General features: G+C 41.5%; 1 protein-coding gene across 2 annotated transcripts in view; it reads right to left on the bottom strand.

Annotated features, from left to right (window-relative positions):
• Nucleotides 1–3272: 3272 nt before the first annotated feature.
• Nucleotides 3273–15125, bottom strand: part of ITGB6 (integrin subunit beta 6) — a 207650-nt gene continuing 195797 nt past the window's right edge. For both annotated transcript variants that reach the window (XM_082261028.1, XM_082261027.1), the window contains exons 15-16: nucleotides 11014–11180; nucleotides 3273–4403 (exon numbers count right to left, since the gene is read on the bottom strand). In XM_082261028.1, coding sequence (XP_082117154.1) covers nucleotides 4317–4403; nucleotides 11014–11180 — 254 coding nt within the window. In that variant the 3' untranslated portion in view covers nucleotides 3273–4316. The remainder of the gene's footprint in view (nucleotides 4404–11013; nucleotides 11181–15125) is intronic.

Genomic DNA, 15125 nt, shown 5'->3' with positions numbered 1-15125 from the left:
AGAAGCTGTTCTACATCCATCGACAGAGAATGACGCGCCTGCACCGAAAGTGACGAGGGACACCGGTGCATTGACTCCAGGGATTGATGACACTCATCTCCCAGGAGTCAATGCAAAGCAGGAAATGACGTCGGTGGCCACGGCCGCATAAGGAGGAAGTGGGAGGAATGGAGGTTATTTTTCTTTAAAAATAAGGTAAGGGAACATAAAAAAAAATAGCCAAATCGAGTTTAGAAAGGGATATAGGTATGCATGATGTGAAGTTGAAAATGTGGCTGGATCTCCGCTTTAAAGTTCATGTGTGTGTAAAGGCAGGCTTCACAACACTTTTGGCAATATAGTGTATATTTATATAGTGTTACAGATACAACCGGTCTTTGAGGGCAGCCATAATGCTAATGCGGCCCTCGATTAAAATGAGTTTGACATCACTGTTCTACATGAATAAAGCAAAGCATAACTTTAAAAAACTACAATTTTTATTATCATAATAACCACCAGTAATACACATTTTATTTTAGGTCACATTTATTTCAGATGTTCTATTCAAAATACAGATAATAGAAACATTTCTAAAAATCTAAATTTTGACCTTAAACAAGGACCAGCCTATGGTCAAATCATTTTTGTACAAAAAAAGTTGATAATGTATCAAATTCTTCAGCTACAAAACAACAACTATTCTCCATTGACAGAATGCTATAAAGTAACACAGTAACCTTTTAGTAGTCAGTTTTTTATACAGTCTTTTGTACCAGTGTTATATGCAAAATATCTAAAAAAAACAAAAAGGTCAGTTATACACATTCACACTCATAGGAAACATCCAGTTTTATTATTTTAATTCCATTGGCTAGTTTACAAGATTGTTCAAGAGGACAGTAACCCTAAAAAGTCTGTTAGGTCAGTGTAAAATAAAAACTAATACCATTGACAAATATGTAAAATTCACTATATCTACTGTTCGAAGATATCTGAATTTACATTTTTTTAAATTTGGTATGGCGATAAGCTATGAATAAAGATCTGTGTTGTCAGCCATTTTTAGCAAAGCTTAAGAAGACTTGCTTCATGACTTCCAACAGGGTATGTAAGAAATTGACTGCCCAAGGGCCTTTCCTCAGTTACCCAGCTGTTTTGTATCTGCAGCTTTTACATATGTAAGTTCCACTATATGACCAAAAGTTTGAGGACACTTGATCATCAATGATGCCTACTAAATGGCCATACGTATGGGGCTAACCCATAGCACAGGTGTTTTCTAGTGAAGGTAACTGAGCTTTTAATGCTACAACACACAATTACATTTTAGATAATCGTGCCCTTCTAACTTTGTGGCAACAATTTGGGGATGCCATTTTTTTTCTCTTGCGTTTTTTCATTACACATCGGTACCTGACATCTTTTGGCTAAATGGAAAGAAATTCCATCAGAAACACTCCAAAATCTTTTGGAAAGCCTTCTGGGGGGCAAAAGCTTGGTTTTGTTTTGGGATGTTAAGCAAGCTCATATAGATGTGTTGGTCAGGGGGCCATAAATGTTTGCTTATAAAACCAACAGTTTTATAGAAAACCAAGTAGCATTTGGTTTACTGAGGCCTTAAACTGTAAAGACACTAGGAGGTTAACTTGCTGAAGATTAATAAACCGTTCAATTTGCAAAGGAATTGCATGCGCCTTTAGTAAATCAACCCCCTAGAAACAATGCAGTTAGATGTTGTAGCATGACCTTACTGTTGTATGGTCTAGTGCTCAAATGATTGTGCACCCATGCCCGTGGGTCCATGGTCTTGCCATGAACAGAGCCAGCACCAACCTAGCTAATAATCCTTTACCAAAAATGATTATGCATAGAGTCTTCTGGTAGCAATAGATATGAGGACTTTTAATCAGTGGTGTATACAAAAAAAGAAAATGCATTAGCTACAACCACAGAGAAAGCCATTACATCATCCAATATGTTGTTGGCTTTAGTACTTATCGAACGTAGCCCTATCAATTCACTAGGGATTAGTATATCCTAGTGAGCTGGTAAGCTGAACATTGTACCTGATGACAAAATGGCTACAGATAATCTTAGGATTTGATAGATCCATATTAAGTAGAAAAATATCAAGAGTCAATCCATCAAATTTATATAAATAATTTTGCATTTGGTAGATGCTGGAAGCTAATCTAAAGGTGACAAGACATCTGATTTTGAGCTTCCCCTGTCTGCCCATTGTCCACAGCTTTACAAGATGATTTTTTGCATTATGTAGAATGCAACATTGGGACTAGGAACATGGGATGAAAAGAACACACAAAATTTTAAAGATAAATGGGATCATAGCCAGCAACTATAGAAGGGGCTACAGATTCCACCTTTAAATGAAATCCTAGTTTTTGGTGAATTGGCCATCTAATCAGCAATGAAAGCTGGCAGAGCATATGTCCATCAGGCTCTGAGTGTCTCTGAATGCCTCCTGAAATGTGTGAAATTGCCTCTTGAAAAAAGTGTAGAGATGCATTTTTAAATACTTTTCTAAAATTTAACTCCCACTCCCACTCTAACATACTAGAGCTTAAAGTTAGTGTTCACTTATTTAAGTGCTTGCTTTTTTAAAGGTCTGCAGTGACGTCAGAGCCGCCGAGAATAAGCTTCACAGGTTCTGGCATATACAAAATCTTTCAGGGTGACCCCCATTCTGGTTAATACATTAATAAGTAAATAAATGGTGAGAAATATATTAAAGAAATTAAGTAAAAAAACAAACAATCACGAAACGTTTCAATCATATGACACAAAGTAAAAAAACAAAGCAAGTCATTAAAAAAAAAAAAAAAAAAGGTTTCACCATTTAAAAACATTTGGAAGTGTGATGGTGAAACTATTGCCATAGCAGATCTATTTTGCAGTCAAGAATAGGCTGCTTCCTTAATACACTAGTGGCTCTGCCTATCTTTGACCACTGAGGCTCAGAGGGGACAGCAGTGCTCCATATACGGCATCTGCTCTCTGGCTTTATTAACCAGGATATGTAGGTAAAACTCCTTTTTATGCCTTTGGAAGAAGTTTCAGTATTTTGCTACTGTTAAAAGAAATTTCCAAGAAAACTATATTCCTATATATAGTAGCATGGGAAGGTTTCCCTACCGAAAGCTCCCTGGTCTTTTTAGTAGGAAGCTACAACTGCATATTGAAAGTGAGTCTGAACTCAAAAAGTAAACATTTTTAAATTTTATAGAAAATATAGAAACTGGGATCTGGGTGGATCCCGACATTGTCAGGATCCCTGCAGAGCCTGGACCCCCTCTATGACAGCAGCCGACAGCAGGCTTTAGCCCGCTGTCTGTTGAATCTGGGTTGCGGGAGATCAGAACTTAGTGCACCCCTGTAACCCACAGGAGAAGTAAGGCCAACAGAGCTTTGGCCATACTTCCCCTTTACGTTTTGGGTTTACATTTATTGTAAACCAATTATTATTTTGTAGTGTTATTATAAAGGTAAACACACACTGACAGTTATGAATTACGGTTACATTCTATGAACTTTTTAATGCATTTGCAGCAGAACACTGTAGTTTTAACGTAGAGAGGCAAAGTGTCACCAGCACACTAAATTACTATGTAAAGAAATAAGGACATGTATTGTCAGAAGCTGACAATGCACTATAATAATTTTTACGAGTTTTGTATCATTTGATGTGCCAATGATGCCACTCGATTCTTTACCATAGAATGGCACCATTCCTCGTTTTGTCATTAAAGCACCCACTAGCATAAAGTTTAAAGCAGCGAAGAGTACACTGGATCACACTGTAGTGATAATCTCCACTAGCTTATCTTTCCCCAAACACTTTTGAATAACACATGTTCCTTTTGCGATCTGTTTTCTCTAACTGTGGCATTGTGTAACGTAGCCATGGTCATAGTAGCAATTATCCAAAGAGCAACTCGCTGCAAATGCGTAAAAGCACAAAATAGAAATAGTGCAAATACAATGCATAAACACAGTTCAAACAGCAATATGCACATACCCTTATTTACAGTCCTTTAAGAACACAGGGGGCTCTTATTATTTTGCAACAGGCCCCTTTATTTGCAGTTATATTCCTGTCCGAACTGCCGCTTTATTAAGCAGTTCTTTCTTCTTCGGCACTCTGTGATGCATGGATTCTGCCTCGGCCTAGGGCTGTGTTCGGATGAATGGCAAAGTCATGAATTTTTACAAGAACTAATGAACTCGCAGCTCAGGGCCTTGAATTGTGTAGAAAACTCCAGGAATCTGGAATACATTAATCTTCTATACCTCCGCATAGCCACTGGAATATGTCCTCACGCTGCGCCGTCTCTTCTTTTTGCTTTCTCATAGGTGACATTTTTAAATGTGCTGATAGTGTCTTTGTACAATGGGTTTGTATTCTGGAAAGAAAACAATTGGACAGGTTACAATGCTGTGTTGGCACTGACACTAAATTATAATATATTTCTCAAAGGGTCCTTACACAGTATGGTGTTCAGTACTGGAGAGGAACAACCTTCTTCAATAAATAGTGTAAGAGAAAAGGGCTGATTTTAAAGGTTTAGTCCATTGCTTGGGCCATTTGGGGTTTATTTACTAAAACTGGAGATTGAAAAATTTGATGCAGCTCTGCATAGAAACCAATCAGTTTCTAACCTCACAACTATATAACACTTCTTAGGGGATATGATATCAATGTACAAATACTGTACTTCTGGTGACCATGGCATAAGGAACAAACTTTTCAGAGAAAGGGAATACAATAAGACACGTGCCCACTCACTAAAACTAGAGGAAAAACTATTTAACTTTAAAATACATAAAGGGTTCTTTACTGTCAGAGCGGTAAGGATGTGGAATTCTCTTCCACAAGCAGTGGTATCAGCAGGGAGCATCGATAGTTTTAAAAAAACTATTAGATGGGCACCTTAAAGACCACAACATAAAGAAGTATACAAAGCAGTGGCGGCCCGTGCATATGGGGCGCCAGGGCGCCGCCCCCCTACCCCTAAAAAAAGAAAAAAAAAACAAAACAAACAAATAAACTTGTACAAAAAAAAAATTGGGTTCGCCGGCCTGCCTGAAGGAACTGGTGGCTAGGGGGGGTGGGGTTACGTCCCAGAAGAGGCGCCGATTGGCTGCCTTCTGGGGGGTAACCTGGGCACAAGTCTTTGCGATTGGACACCCCCACTTTCTGATATCCTGGCTGTGATTGGTCCAGTCTACAGCCTGGACCAATCATCATCCAGGATATCGCTGACGTCGCAATGGGGGCGGTGCCGGTGCATGCGTCAGTCACTCACCGTCACCGCCGCTCAGAGAAGAGGAGAGGCCGCCCGCCGGTTCCCGCCGCCGAGACGAGGGAGAAGGACCCGCCGCAGAAGAGGAGGAAGAAGCTGAGCCGCGCCGCCGCCAGGTAAGTTTGAAGGGAGCACGCACGCTGGTCTCTGCATCGATTGGGGTACAATGCTGTGGGCACTCTGCAATAATTGGGGTACAATGCTGGCACTCTGCAATCATTGGGGGACAATGCTGGCGCTCTGCAATCATTGGGGGACAAAGCTGTGGCACTCTGCAATAATTGGGGTACAATGCTGGCACTCTGCAATAATTGGGGGACAATGCTGTGGCACTCTGCAATAATTGGGGTACAATGCTGGCACTCTGCAATAATTGGGGGACAATTCTGTGGCACTCTGCAATCATTGGGGGACAATGCTGTGGCACTCTGCAATCATTGGGGGACAATGCTGTGGCGCTCTGCAATCATTGGGGGACAATGCTGTGGCGCTCTGCAATCATTGGGGGACAATGCTGTGGCGCTCTGCAATGATTGGGGGACAATGCTGTGGCGCTCTGCAATAATTGGGGGACAATGCTGTGGCGCTCTGCAATCATTGGCGGACAATGCTGTGGCGCTCTGCAATCATTGGGGGACAATGCTGTGGCGCTCTGCAATCATTGGGGGACAATGCTGTGGCCACTCTGCAATCATTGGGGTACAATGCTGTGGCACTCTGCAATCATTGCGGTACAGGCTGTGGGCACTCTGCAATCATTGGGGTACAATACTGTGGCACTCTGCAATCATTGGGGTACAATGCTGTGGGCACTCTGCAATCATTGGGGGACAATGCTGTGGGCACTCTGCAATCATTGGGGGACAATGCTGTGGCGCTCTGCAATCATTGGGGGACAATGCTGTGGCGCTCTGCAATCATTGGGGGACAATGCTGTGGCGCTCTGCAACCATTGTTGTACAATGCTGTGGGCACTCTGCAATCATTAGGGGACAATGCTGTGGTGCTCTGCAATCATTGGGGGACAATGCTGTGGCGCTCTGCAATCATTGGGGGACAATGCTGTGGCGCTCTGCAATTATTGGGGGACAATGCTGTGGCGCTCTGCAATCATTGGGGGACAATGCTGTGGCGCTCTGCAATCATTGGGGGACAATGCTGTGGCACTCTGCAATCATTGGGGTACAATGCTGTGGCACTCTGCAGTGATTGGGGTACAATGCTGTGGCGCTCTGCAATCATTGGGGTACAATGCTGTGGCACTCTGCAATCATTGGGGTACAATGCTGTGGCGCACTCTGCAATCATTGGGGACAATGCTGTGGCGCTCTGCAGTGATTGGGGACAATGCTGTGGCGCTCTGCAGTGATTGGGGACAATGCTGTGGCGCTCTGCATTGAAAGGGGCTCGCACGCTGAACTCTGCATTGATGGGGGCACAGAACAGTTGCATTGAAGGGGGCACGCACGCTGAACTCTGCACAGTGTTTATTGCATTGAAGGGGGCACAGCACAGTTGCATTGAAGGGGGCATGCACGCTGAACTCTGCATTGTGGGGGCACAGCACAGTGTTCATTGCATTGAAGGGGGCACAGCACAGTTGCATTGAAGGGGGCATGCACGCTGAACTCTGCATTGTTGGGGCACAGCACAGTGTTTATTGCATTGAAGGGGGCACAGCACAGTGTTTATTGCATTGAAGGGGGCATGCACGCTGAACTCTGCATTGTTGGGGCACAGCACAGTGTTCATTGCATTGAAGGGGGCACAGCACAGTGTTCATTGCATTGAAGGGGGCACAGAACAGTGTTTATTGCATTGAAGGGGGCACAGCACAGTGTTTATTGCATTGAAGGGGGCATAGCACAGTGTTCATTGCATTGAAGGGGGCACAGCACATTGTTCATTGCATTGAAGGGGGCACAGCACAGTTGCATTGAAGGGGGCATGCACGCTGAACTCTGCATTGTGGGGGCACAGCACAGTGTTTATTGCATTGAAGGGGGCATAGCACAGTGTTAATTGCATTGAAGGGGGCACAGCACAATGTTCATTGCATTGAAGGGGGCACGCACGCTGAACTCTGCATTGAAGGGGGCATGTACACTGGTCTCTGCATTGAAAGGGGGCATGTACGCTGGTCACTGCATTGAAAGGGGGCATATACCATCTCCTGTACCATGACCTGTGACATGCCTATACCATATCTGTGCCATGCCTATACCATCTCCTGTACCATCACCTGTGCCATGCCTGTACCATCACCTATGCCATGCCTATACCATCACCTGTGCCATGCCTGTACCATGACTTCAAAGTCACGCAATTTTTTACTGCGTTTTTTGACGCGAAGCAATACCTATTACATTTTTATTTTTGCGCCCCCCCAAAAATTTTGAGCACCAGCCGCCACTGATACAAAGTACAGTTAACAGCAAACACACACACACACATCATAGGTTGAACTGGATGGACTGATGTCTTTTTTCAACCCTTACAAACTATGTAACTTCAGCTCGTTCAATTAAGCGTTGACAATAAAACCTGGAAGCTGATTGGTTTCTATGCAGAGCTGCATCAGATTTAGCACTCTCCACTTTTAGTACATTAACCCATGTGTGTCATGTTATCCACATATTGGGGTGTAACATCCAACATGATGGCGTACCTTATCCCCAAAGCCCAAACCAATACTCCACCTAGTTTGAATTTTATGGTGCCCCTGCTAGGGAAAATACAGATTTTTTATTTTATTTAGTGCTCTGCCCGCACAGCCATGTCCTCAAGGCCTGAGATCCATCAATGGCAAATACTACAAGACCCATCTGCTATCATAGCAAAGGAGCTCACAGTACATGGCAGCAACAGGGCAGTGACATTTCCTCAATTGTAGTCCTGCCACACAGAAGGCCGTACAGAAGCTAGGACTGGGGTTAACAGAGCCTGTGCATTGTAGCTGCAATGCACTGATCACAAATGAAATGCTCTGCAGGCTTTAAAGCAAAAAAAGTAGTAAATGCATTTTGATTATAAGATCAGTGTAACTGCATTTACTACTTTTTTTTGGAAGGCTGTCACTTTAACCACAGTAATTCACAGTGATCAGTTAGAATTCTCTCTGCCCAAAACCGTTTCAAGATGATTTTTTTGGCTGCTATGGGTAATTCTATATAATAACTATCTATTTGTTACTTCCACTCTCTATTGAATAGGGCTGTAACTGTACTTTTAACAAAGCTTACTTTTTTTTAAAGTAGATTTAAATTTCACTGGATGACATTCAGTTTGCTAAATCAATATGCATTGCAAACAATTTCTTGTTTTGCAATGTATCACTTGTTTTCGCTAAGGGTGACAACACAAGAGCACAATTGGGAAACAGAGGACATTAAGACTCGGTCCACACTAGCGAGACTTGTCAGGCGACTTGTCAGCCTGACAAGTCGCACTCCCTCGCGGTCCATTGACTGCTACAGGACCCGTTCTAATAGGATAGGGAGCATTGATGAGCACTGATAGGTGGCATTGATGAGCACTAATAGGTGGCACTAATGGACATTGAGCACTGATCAGCAGCACTGATAGGTGGCATTTATGAGCACTGATAGGCGGCACTGATGGGCATCGATGAGCACTGATAGGCAACATTGATGAGCACTGATAGGTGGCACTGATGAGCATTGAGCACTGATAGGCAGCACTAATGGACACTGATAGGCTTCACTGATGGGCACTGATAGGCAGCATTGATGGGTTGCACTGATGGGCACTGATGGACATTGATGGGCACTGATAGGTGGCATTAATGAGCACTGATAAGTGGCACTAATGGGCATTGAGCACTGATAGGTGGCGCTGATGGGCATTGAGCACTGATAGGCAGCATTGATGAGCACTGAAAGATGGCACTGATGGGCACTGATGGGCACTGATAGGCGGCCTTGATGAGCACTAATAAGAGGCATTGATGAGCACTGATAGGTGGCACTGATAGGCTTCACTGATAATCAGGTGTCATTATAACGATCACAACATACAACGATTCAATTTACTATTGACATAAACACACACACATCCACACAGATTGATCTGGATGGACTGGTGTCTTTTTTCAGCCTTTACAACTATGTAACGATGACAGCACCCCGCTGGAGGTTTTCAGGTAAGTTTTTCATAACGTGCTAGCATGGGGTGCATAATAGCACATTATGACATTAACTTGCAGGGAAAAGATTTTTTGTTTGTTTTGCGGTTTACTACTGCTTTAATCATAAATAAAAAAAAAGCAAAATATTGTTTATAATCCACAGTGATTTAAAAAACGAAAAACCATCCAGTTAGGGTTTATATGTACTTTAAAGAAGGTAAATGAAAGTTAAACATGTTTTTAAAAAAAAGGTTTTAAGACGTATTAAATCTTCTATGAGGGTTTAGTCATTTGGTTTACTCATGCATAGTAAGCAATTTTGCACACATATCCTTCCATTTTTTTTGTTGTACATTTTCCTACTGCCCCCTATATGATCCACAGCCATTCTGATAATTCAAATTTCCAGGATGATGGCTAACAAACTAACTGTAGGAATATTAATCAAAGTAGTTATATCAAAGTAAGTATGCCCAACATTCCTATAAAATAGATCACCGTGCCACAAACTCCTGCAGAGATGATCAAGAAGTAGGAATACCTACAAGGATTGCTGAATTTCTGGGATGCCTTGCTTTACACCAGGCATGTCCAACCTGCGGCCCGAGGGCCGCATGCGGCCCACACCCTCAGGCATTGTGGCCCACTGCCCCCTGACAATTTTTTTTTTTTTGCTGGGGAGAAAGTAAGTCAGGTCGGGGGCACGGCCACAGCAGCTTCCAACTAACGGTAAGCAGAGGCTGCCTCAGAGGGGGGAGGGGAGCATGTGCAGTGTTTCTGACTCCTACCACCATGACCACTTCAAATCACTGAAGTGGTCATGGTGGTTAGAGTGTTCCTTTATTATCGCTCAGAAGAAGTAACCCTCTGTATACTGATTCCATTTGATCATCCTCTAGTTGTGTTAAATTTAGTGCGGGGCGCGGGAAGGGGCGCGGCGGCATTTTATTACTTATATACTGTAACTATAGTATATATTTAATATGCGGCCCGAGAAAATTTCTCTACACTCAGTTTGGCCCAGAGAAGCCAAAAGGTTGGACACCCATGCTTTACACCATGGAAATGCAGTGTGTCTGTCTAAGGATTTCCTTGTACAAGTTAACTGTTAGTTGTAGCTGTCTCCATTGCTCCTTCTGGACTGCAGAAGTTTTGATTTTAGAACTTAAATTTTAAGTGTGAGGCACAAATAACAGTTATTGTTATAAAAAAAAATAAAAACAAGTGATTTTAGGTAAGTAATTTTTGTAAAAAAATATTATTTTCCCCATCAAGGAAAGGAAATCTCAATTTCACTCACTGAGCTGCTTTGGTTAAATTTGCTTTTTTCTTTTTGACCATCGCACATTTTTTTTGACCATCATTCTAATTTGTTTATTTTGACCATCATTCTAATGTACCATGAGCTGTAGATATAATAATTATTGACGGGGGTCCCCTGTAACCACAAAGTCATTAAACGGGCTCCTCAGTGTAAAAACGGTTCAGAAAGACTGGCCTAGTAGCAAATCCAGCTGGAGTGATATGTGTGCATTGCATTTACGGAGTCACCTATGCACGTACCTGTGGCCATTTTGCCTTCAACCTCTCTGCTTCGAATTTGGCAACTTCCTTCTGATCATGAAAGGATACCAGCAGCTTCCATATACACAACACCACAAAGCCAATTAACACAATGGTGATGGAGACACCGGTTAGGATCATGGGAATATTTGGAGGTTCAGGGCAATCTAGAGTTTGAAATGAAAATACAGAAAAAATACAACATTACAAAACACCCTGGAAATCTCAGAATGTGTACCTTATAGCAAATAAAATATTTGGTCTTGTATAAAAAAACTGTAGAACAAAAATGCCAAAGTGTCAACAGTTTAAACTGTATACTTGAAATTATATAATTTTTGTATGTATGTGTATATATAAAATGAATCACATCTATGATGACCTAAAATACATAGTGAGTTGCATGCATCTATATATTGTGAGATTCGCATCAAGTGTACAGCGTTTAAAGGACACCGCCACCCGCTTTTTCTTTCTTTTAAGTGTTTTCCTTGCCCATGTTTATTAAAGGAAAGTTCATCAAGCAAAAAAATAACATAGGTTTCCCACGTAGGGGTTTCAGCATTTTAATCCTCAGCAAAAATAAACGATCATTCAGCCTTCCTGGCTTGAACTTGCAGCCCTCCTGGCTTGAACTTGCAGCGCTGCTGTGGCCTCAAACTTCAGGCCTTTGTCTGTCTCCCACAGACTTCGCTCACCCAACAGGGTGCACACGGATAGCAGCCTCGTGCTGCACTGACTCCTAGGCCAAACCTCTTGTCTGCCGGTTAGAGTCCTCCTGGCTCCTGGGCCAGACCTCGTGTCTGCCCGGGTGCAGCTGTCTCCAACTGGGAGCCCTGAGTGCTAAACCTTGGAATAATATGAACCCAGCCCACAGGTGTGCAATCAGCAGGCCCGTCTTAATCAAAACCAGGCATAGATTGCTAACACACACAGTGACCCGGGGTCGCCTTTCTACAATATATATATATATATATATATATATATATACATATATATATATATATATATACATATATATATATATATATATATATATATATATATATATATATATATATATATATATATATATATATATACCAATATACACTATATTACCAAAAGTATTTGGACAACTGCCTTTACATGCACATGAACTTTAATGACATCCCAGCCTTAGTCCATAGGGTTCAATATTAAGTTGGCCCACCCTTTGCAGCTATAAAAGCTTCAACTCTTCTGGGAAGGTTGTCCACAAGGTTTAGGAGTGTCTATGGGAATGTTTGACCATTCTTCCAGAAGCGCATTTGAGGTCAGGCACTGATTTGGACGAGAAGGCCTGGCTCACAGTCTCCACTCTAATTCATCCCAAAGGTGTTCTATTGGGTTGAGGTCAGGATTCCCTCATCCATGTCTTTATGGACCTTGCTTTGTGCACTGGTCCAAATCATTTGGTGGAGGGGGGATTATGGTGTGGGGTTGTTTATCAGGGGTTGGGCTTGGCCCCCTAGTCCTAGTGAAGGGAACTCTTAAGGCGTCAGCATACCAAAACATTTTGGACAATTTAATTCTCCCAGCTTTGTGGGAACAGTTTGGGGATGACCCTTTCCTGTTCCAACATGACTGCGCACCAGTGCACAAAGCAAGGTCCATAAAGACATGGATGACTGATTTTAGGATGTAAGAACTTGACTGTCCTACACACAGTCCTGAGATCAACCCGGTAGAACACCTTTGGGCTGATTTTGAGCAGAGACTGTGAGCCAGGCATTGTTGACAGCCTTCCCGGAAAAGAATAAGCTGTTATATCTGCAAAGGGGGAGCCAACTCAATATTGAATCCTATGGACTTATATAGATAGATAGATAGATAGATAGATAGATAGATAGATAGATAGATAGATAGATAGATAGATAGATAGATAGATAGATAGATAGATAGATAGATAGATAGATAGATAGATAGATAGATAGATAGATAGATAGATAGATAGATAGATAGATAGATATGATGGTACATTGTCATCAGAAGGCAACCCATGGATACCTTTGTTATTTTATATATTTAACAGTTTAAATTGTATGTACAGCCAAGCTTACTCTTTTAGTTTTGGATAGATAGGGGAAGGACTAGAACCCTATTATTACTACTATTCTGTTCTCTATTCAAGAGACTTTTCATAACTTATGGTTATAATGACCATTTCACTGGAGTGGGAAAACATAACAGTGTCACAGACAGCAACACAAAGTTGACAATGGTTTTAACCTTCCTTACACTGCTAAAAAAAAAAATGGGTTTAGATGGGCATACACTTTAAAGCTGGAGTTTAGTTTAAAAGAAAACAAAACGTTGTTTGCTCTACAGCTTTAGCTACATTACTTACCTGTCATGAGGAATGTCTCACATTGTGCAGGCTGCCAGGTTCTGTAGCAATTTCTACTGCAGGGCTGCCCTGTCCTCTTCCTGCTGCTGAACCTCTAGCACTGTGGGCTTTAACAGCTTCAGGTCTCCAGGCTCAGCTGCCCTAAAGATAATCCAACAGGGACATGCCCACGCCCGTCCTCTCGTTTTTCTGATTACTCTGCTGCCTATTACACAATCTGTTAATGGCGGAGAGTCTGATCAATCACAGGAGTCACTTCTCATAGAAGAGGACTGGGCAGTCCTGTAGTGAGCATTTCTACAGAATTCAGCAGCCTGCAAATGATGGGGCATCCTTCATTATAGGTAAGTATTGTAACTAAAGGTGTAAAGAAAAAAAAATGCTTTTTAGCTAAACTTCAGCTTAAAAACAATTCAATATTTCCTTTTCTATTGCTGTAGTTGAAAAGAGCATGGCTGTAAATTTAAAGTGATGTCTGAGAAATAACTTTGCATAATGATGACTAAATAATAGCTGACGAACCATTCTGCAACCACTAGATGTCACTGTGAGCTAAGCGCTGCTTTGCAGACATATTGCAGACTTGCGGATATTAAACAGCTGTTATCAGACAAGACAAGGTATGGAGAATTATATTTGGAGACAAATCCTCTTTCATGTAGCAAACGGGATAAACATCTGAATGGCTTTATTGGGGCTCTAATAATGTTTGGCATAAACTACTATTGATTAGAGATGAACAAAACTGACAGCTTTCATTCTTTTAAAATTTAATTGAAAATCAAAAGATTACAATTTTTTTTTTTTTTTTTAAGGGTACAATGCGCTTTATATGACTCTTTACGGTAACAGAAATTCTTTTTAACTATCCTGAATCTATCCTTCATGCCAAAAAACAGCCCTTTATTACTTCCTTTATTTGACAGCAAAAAAGACACGTACAATATTTACAGCAACAGTACACTAATAATAAATTTATTTTAAAAAAAAACGTAAATATGAAGAAAATCAAATGAAATAAGATAAACTATCCTAAATGCCCAAAAAAAAAAACGAAAAAAAAAAACCCCAAAACATCCTCTAAATCAGGGGTCTATAAAGTTTCTAAACAAAGGGCAAGTTTACTGTCCTTCAGAATTTAGGGGGGCATTGGGAGTAGAAAAGGCCCCAGTGTAAACAATGCCCCATCTTTGGTGTCAGTAGGAGGAACAGCGCCCTATTGTTGGTGTCATTGGGCCCCATTGTTAATGTCTTTGGTAGAAATGATGCCCCATTCATTGGTGTCAGTGGGGGAATTATTCCCCACTGTTGGTATCACTGAATGAAAACCATGCCCCATTAGATTGTAAGCTCTTCTGAGCAGGGCCCTCTTAATCTTCTTGTATTTTATTGTATTGTAACTGTATTGTCTCCCTCGAACATTGTAAAGCGCTGCGTAAACTGCTGGCGCTATAGAAATCCTGAATAATAATAATAATGCCCCAAAGGGCTGGATAAAGCAAGCAAAGGGCCGCATCTGGCCCCAGGCCACCGTTTGGAGACCACTGCTATAAATAAAGAAAAGAAAGAGATTTTCTTTTCAAGCAAATGTCAACGGCGAAACTAAGCAGTTTTACGTCACCAAAGTTGTCAAATTTTGCAAGAATCATCCTGCCTGTTCATCTCTATTAATGATAAAATAACCTCGGAAAAAGAAGAATAGGAGGAAATAACTACCAAAAAATCTCATGTAAACAGTATCCTT

This window comes from Pelophylax lessonae, assembly GCF_965119305.1.
Source record: "Pelophylax lessonae genome assembly, chromosome: 6".
Classification (NCBI taxonomy): domain Eukaryota; kingdom Metazoa; phylum Chordata; class Amphibia; order Anura; family Ranidae; genus Pelophylax; species Pelophylax lessonae.
The sequence above is the reverse complement of the archived record's forward strand: the minus strand, read 5'-3'. Positions and strand labels throughout refer to the sequence as shown.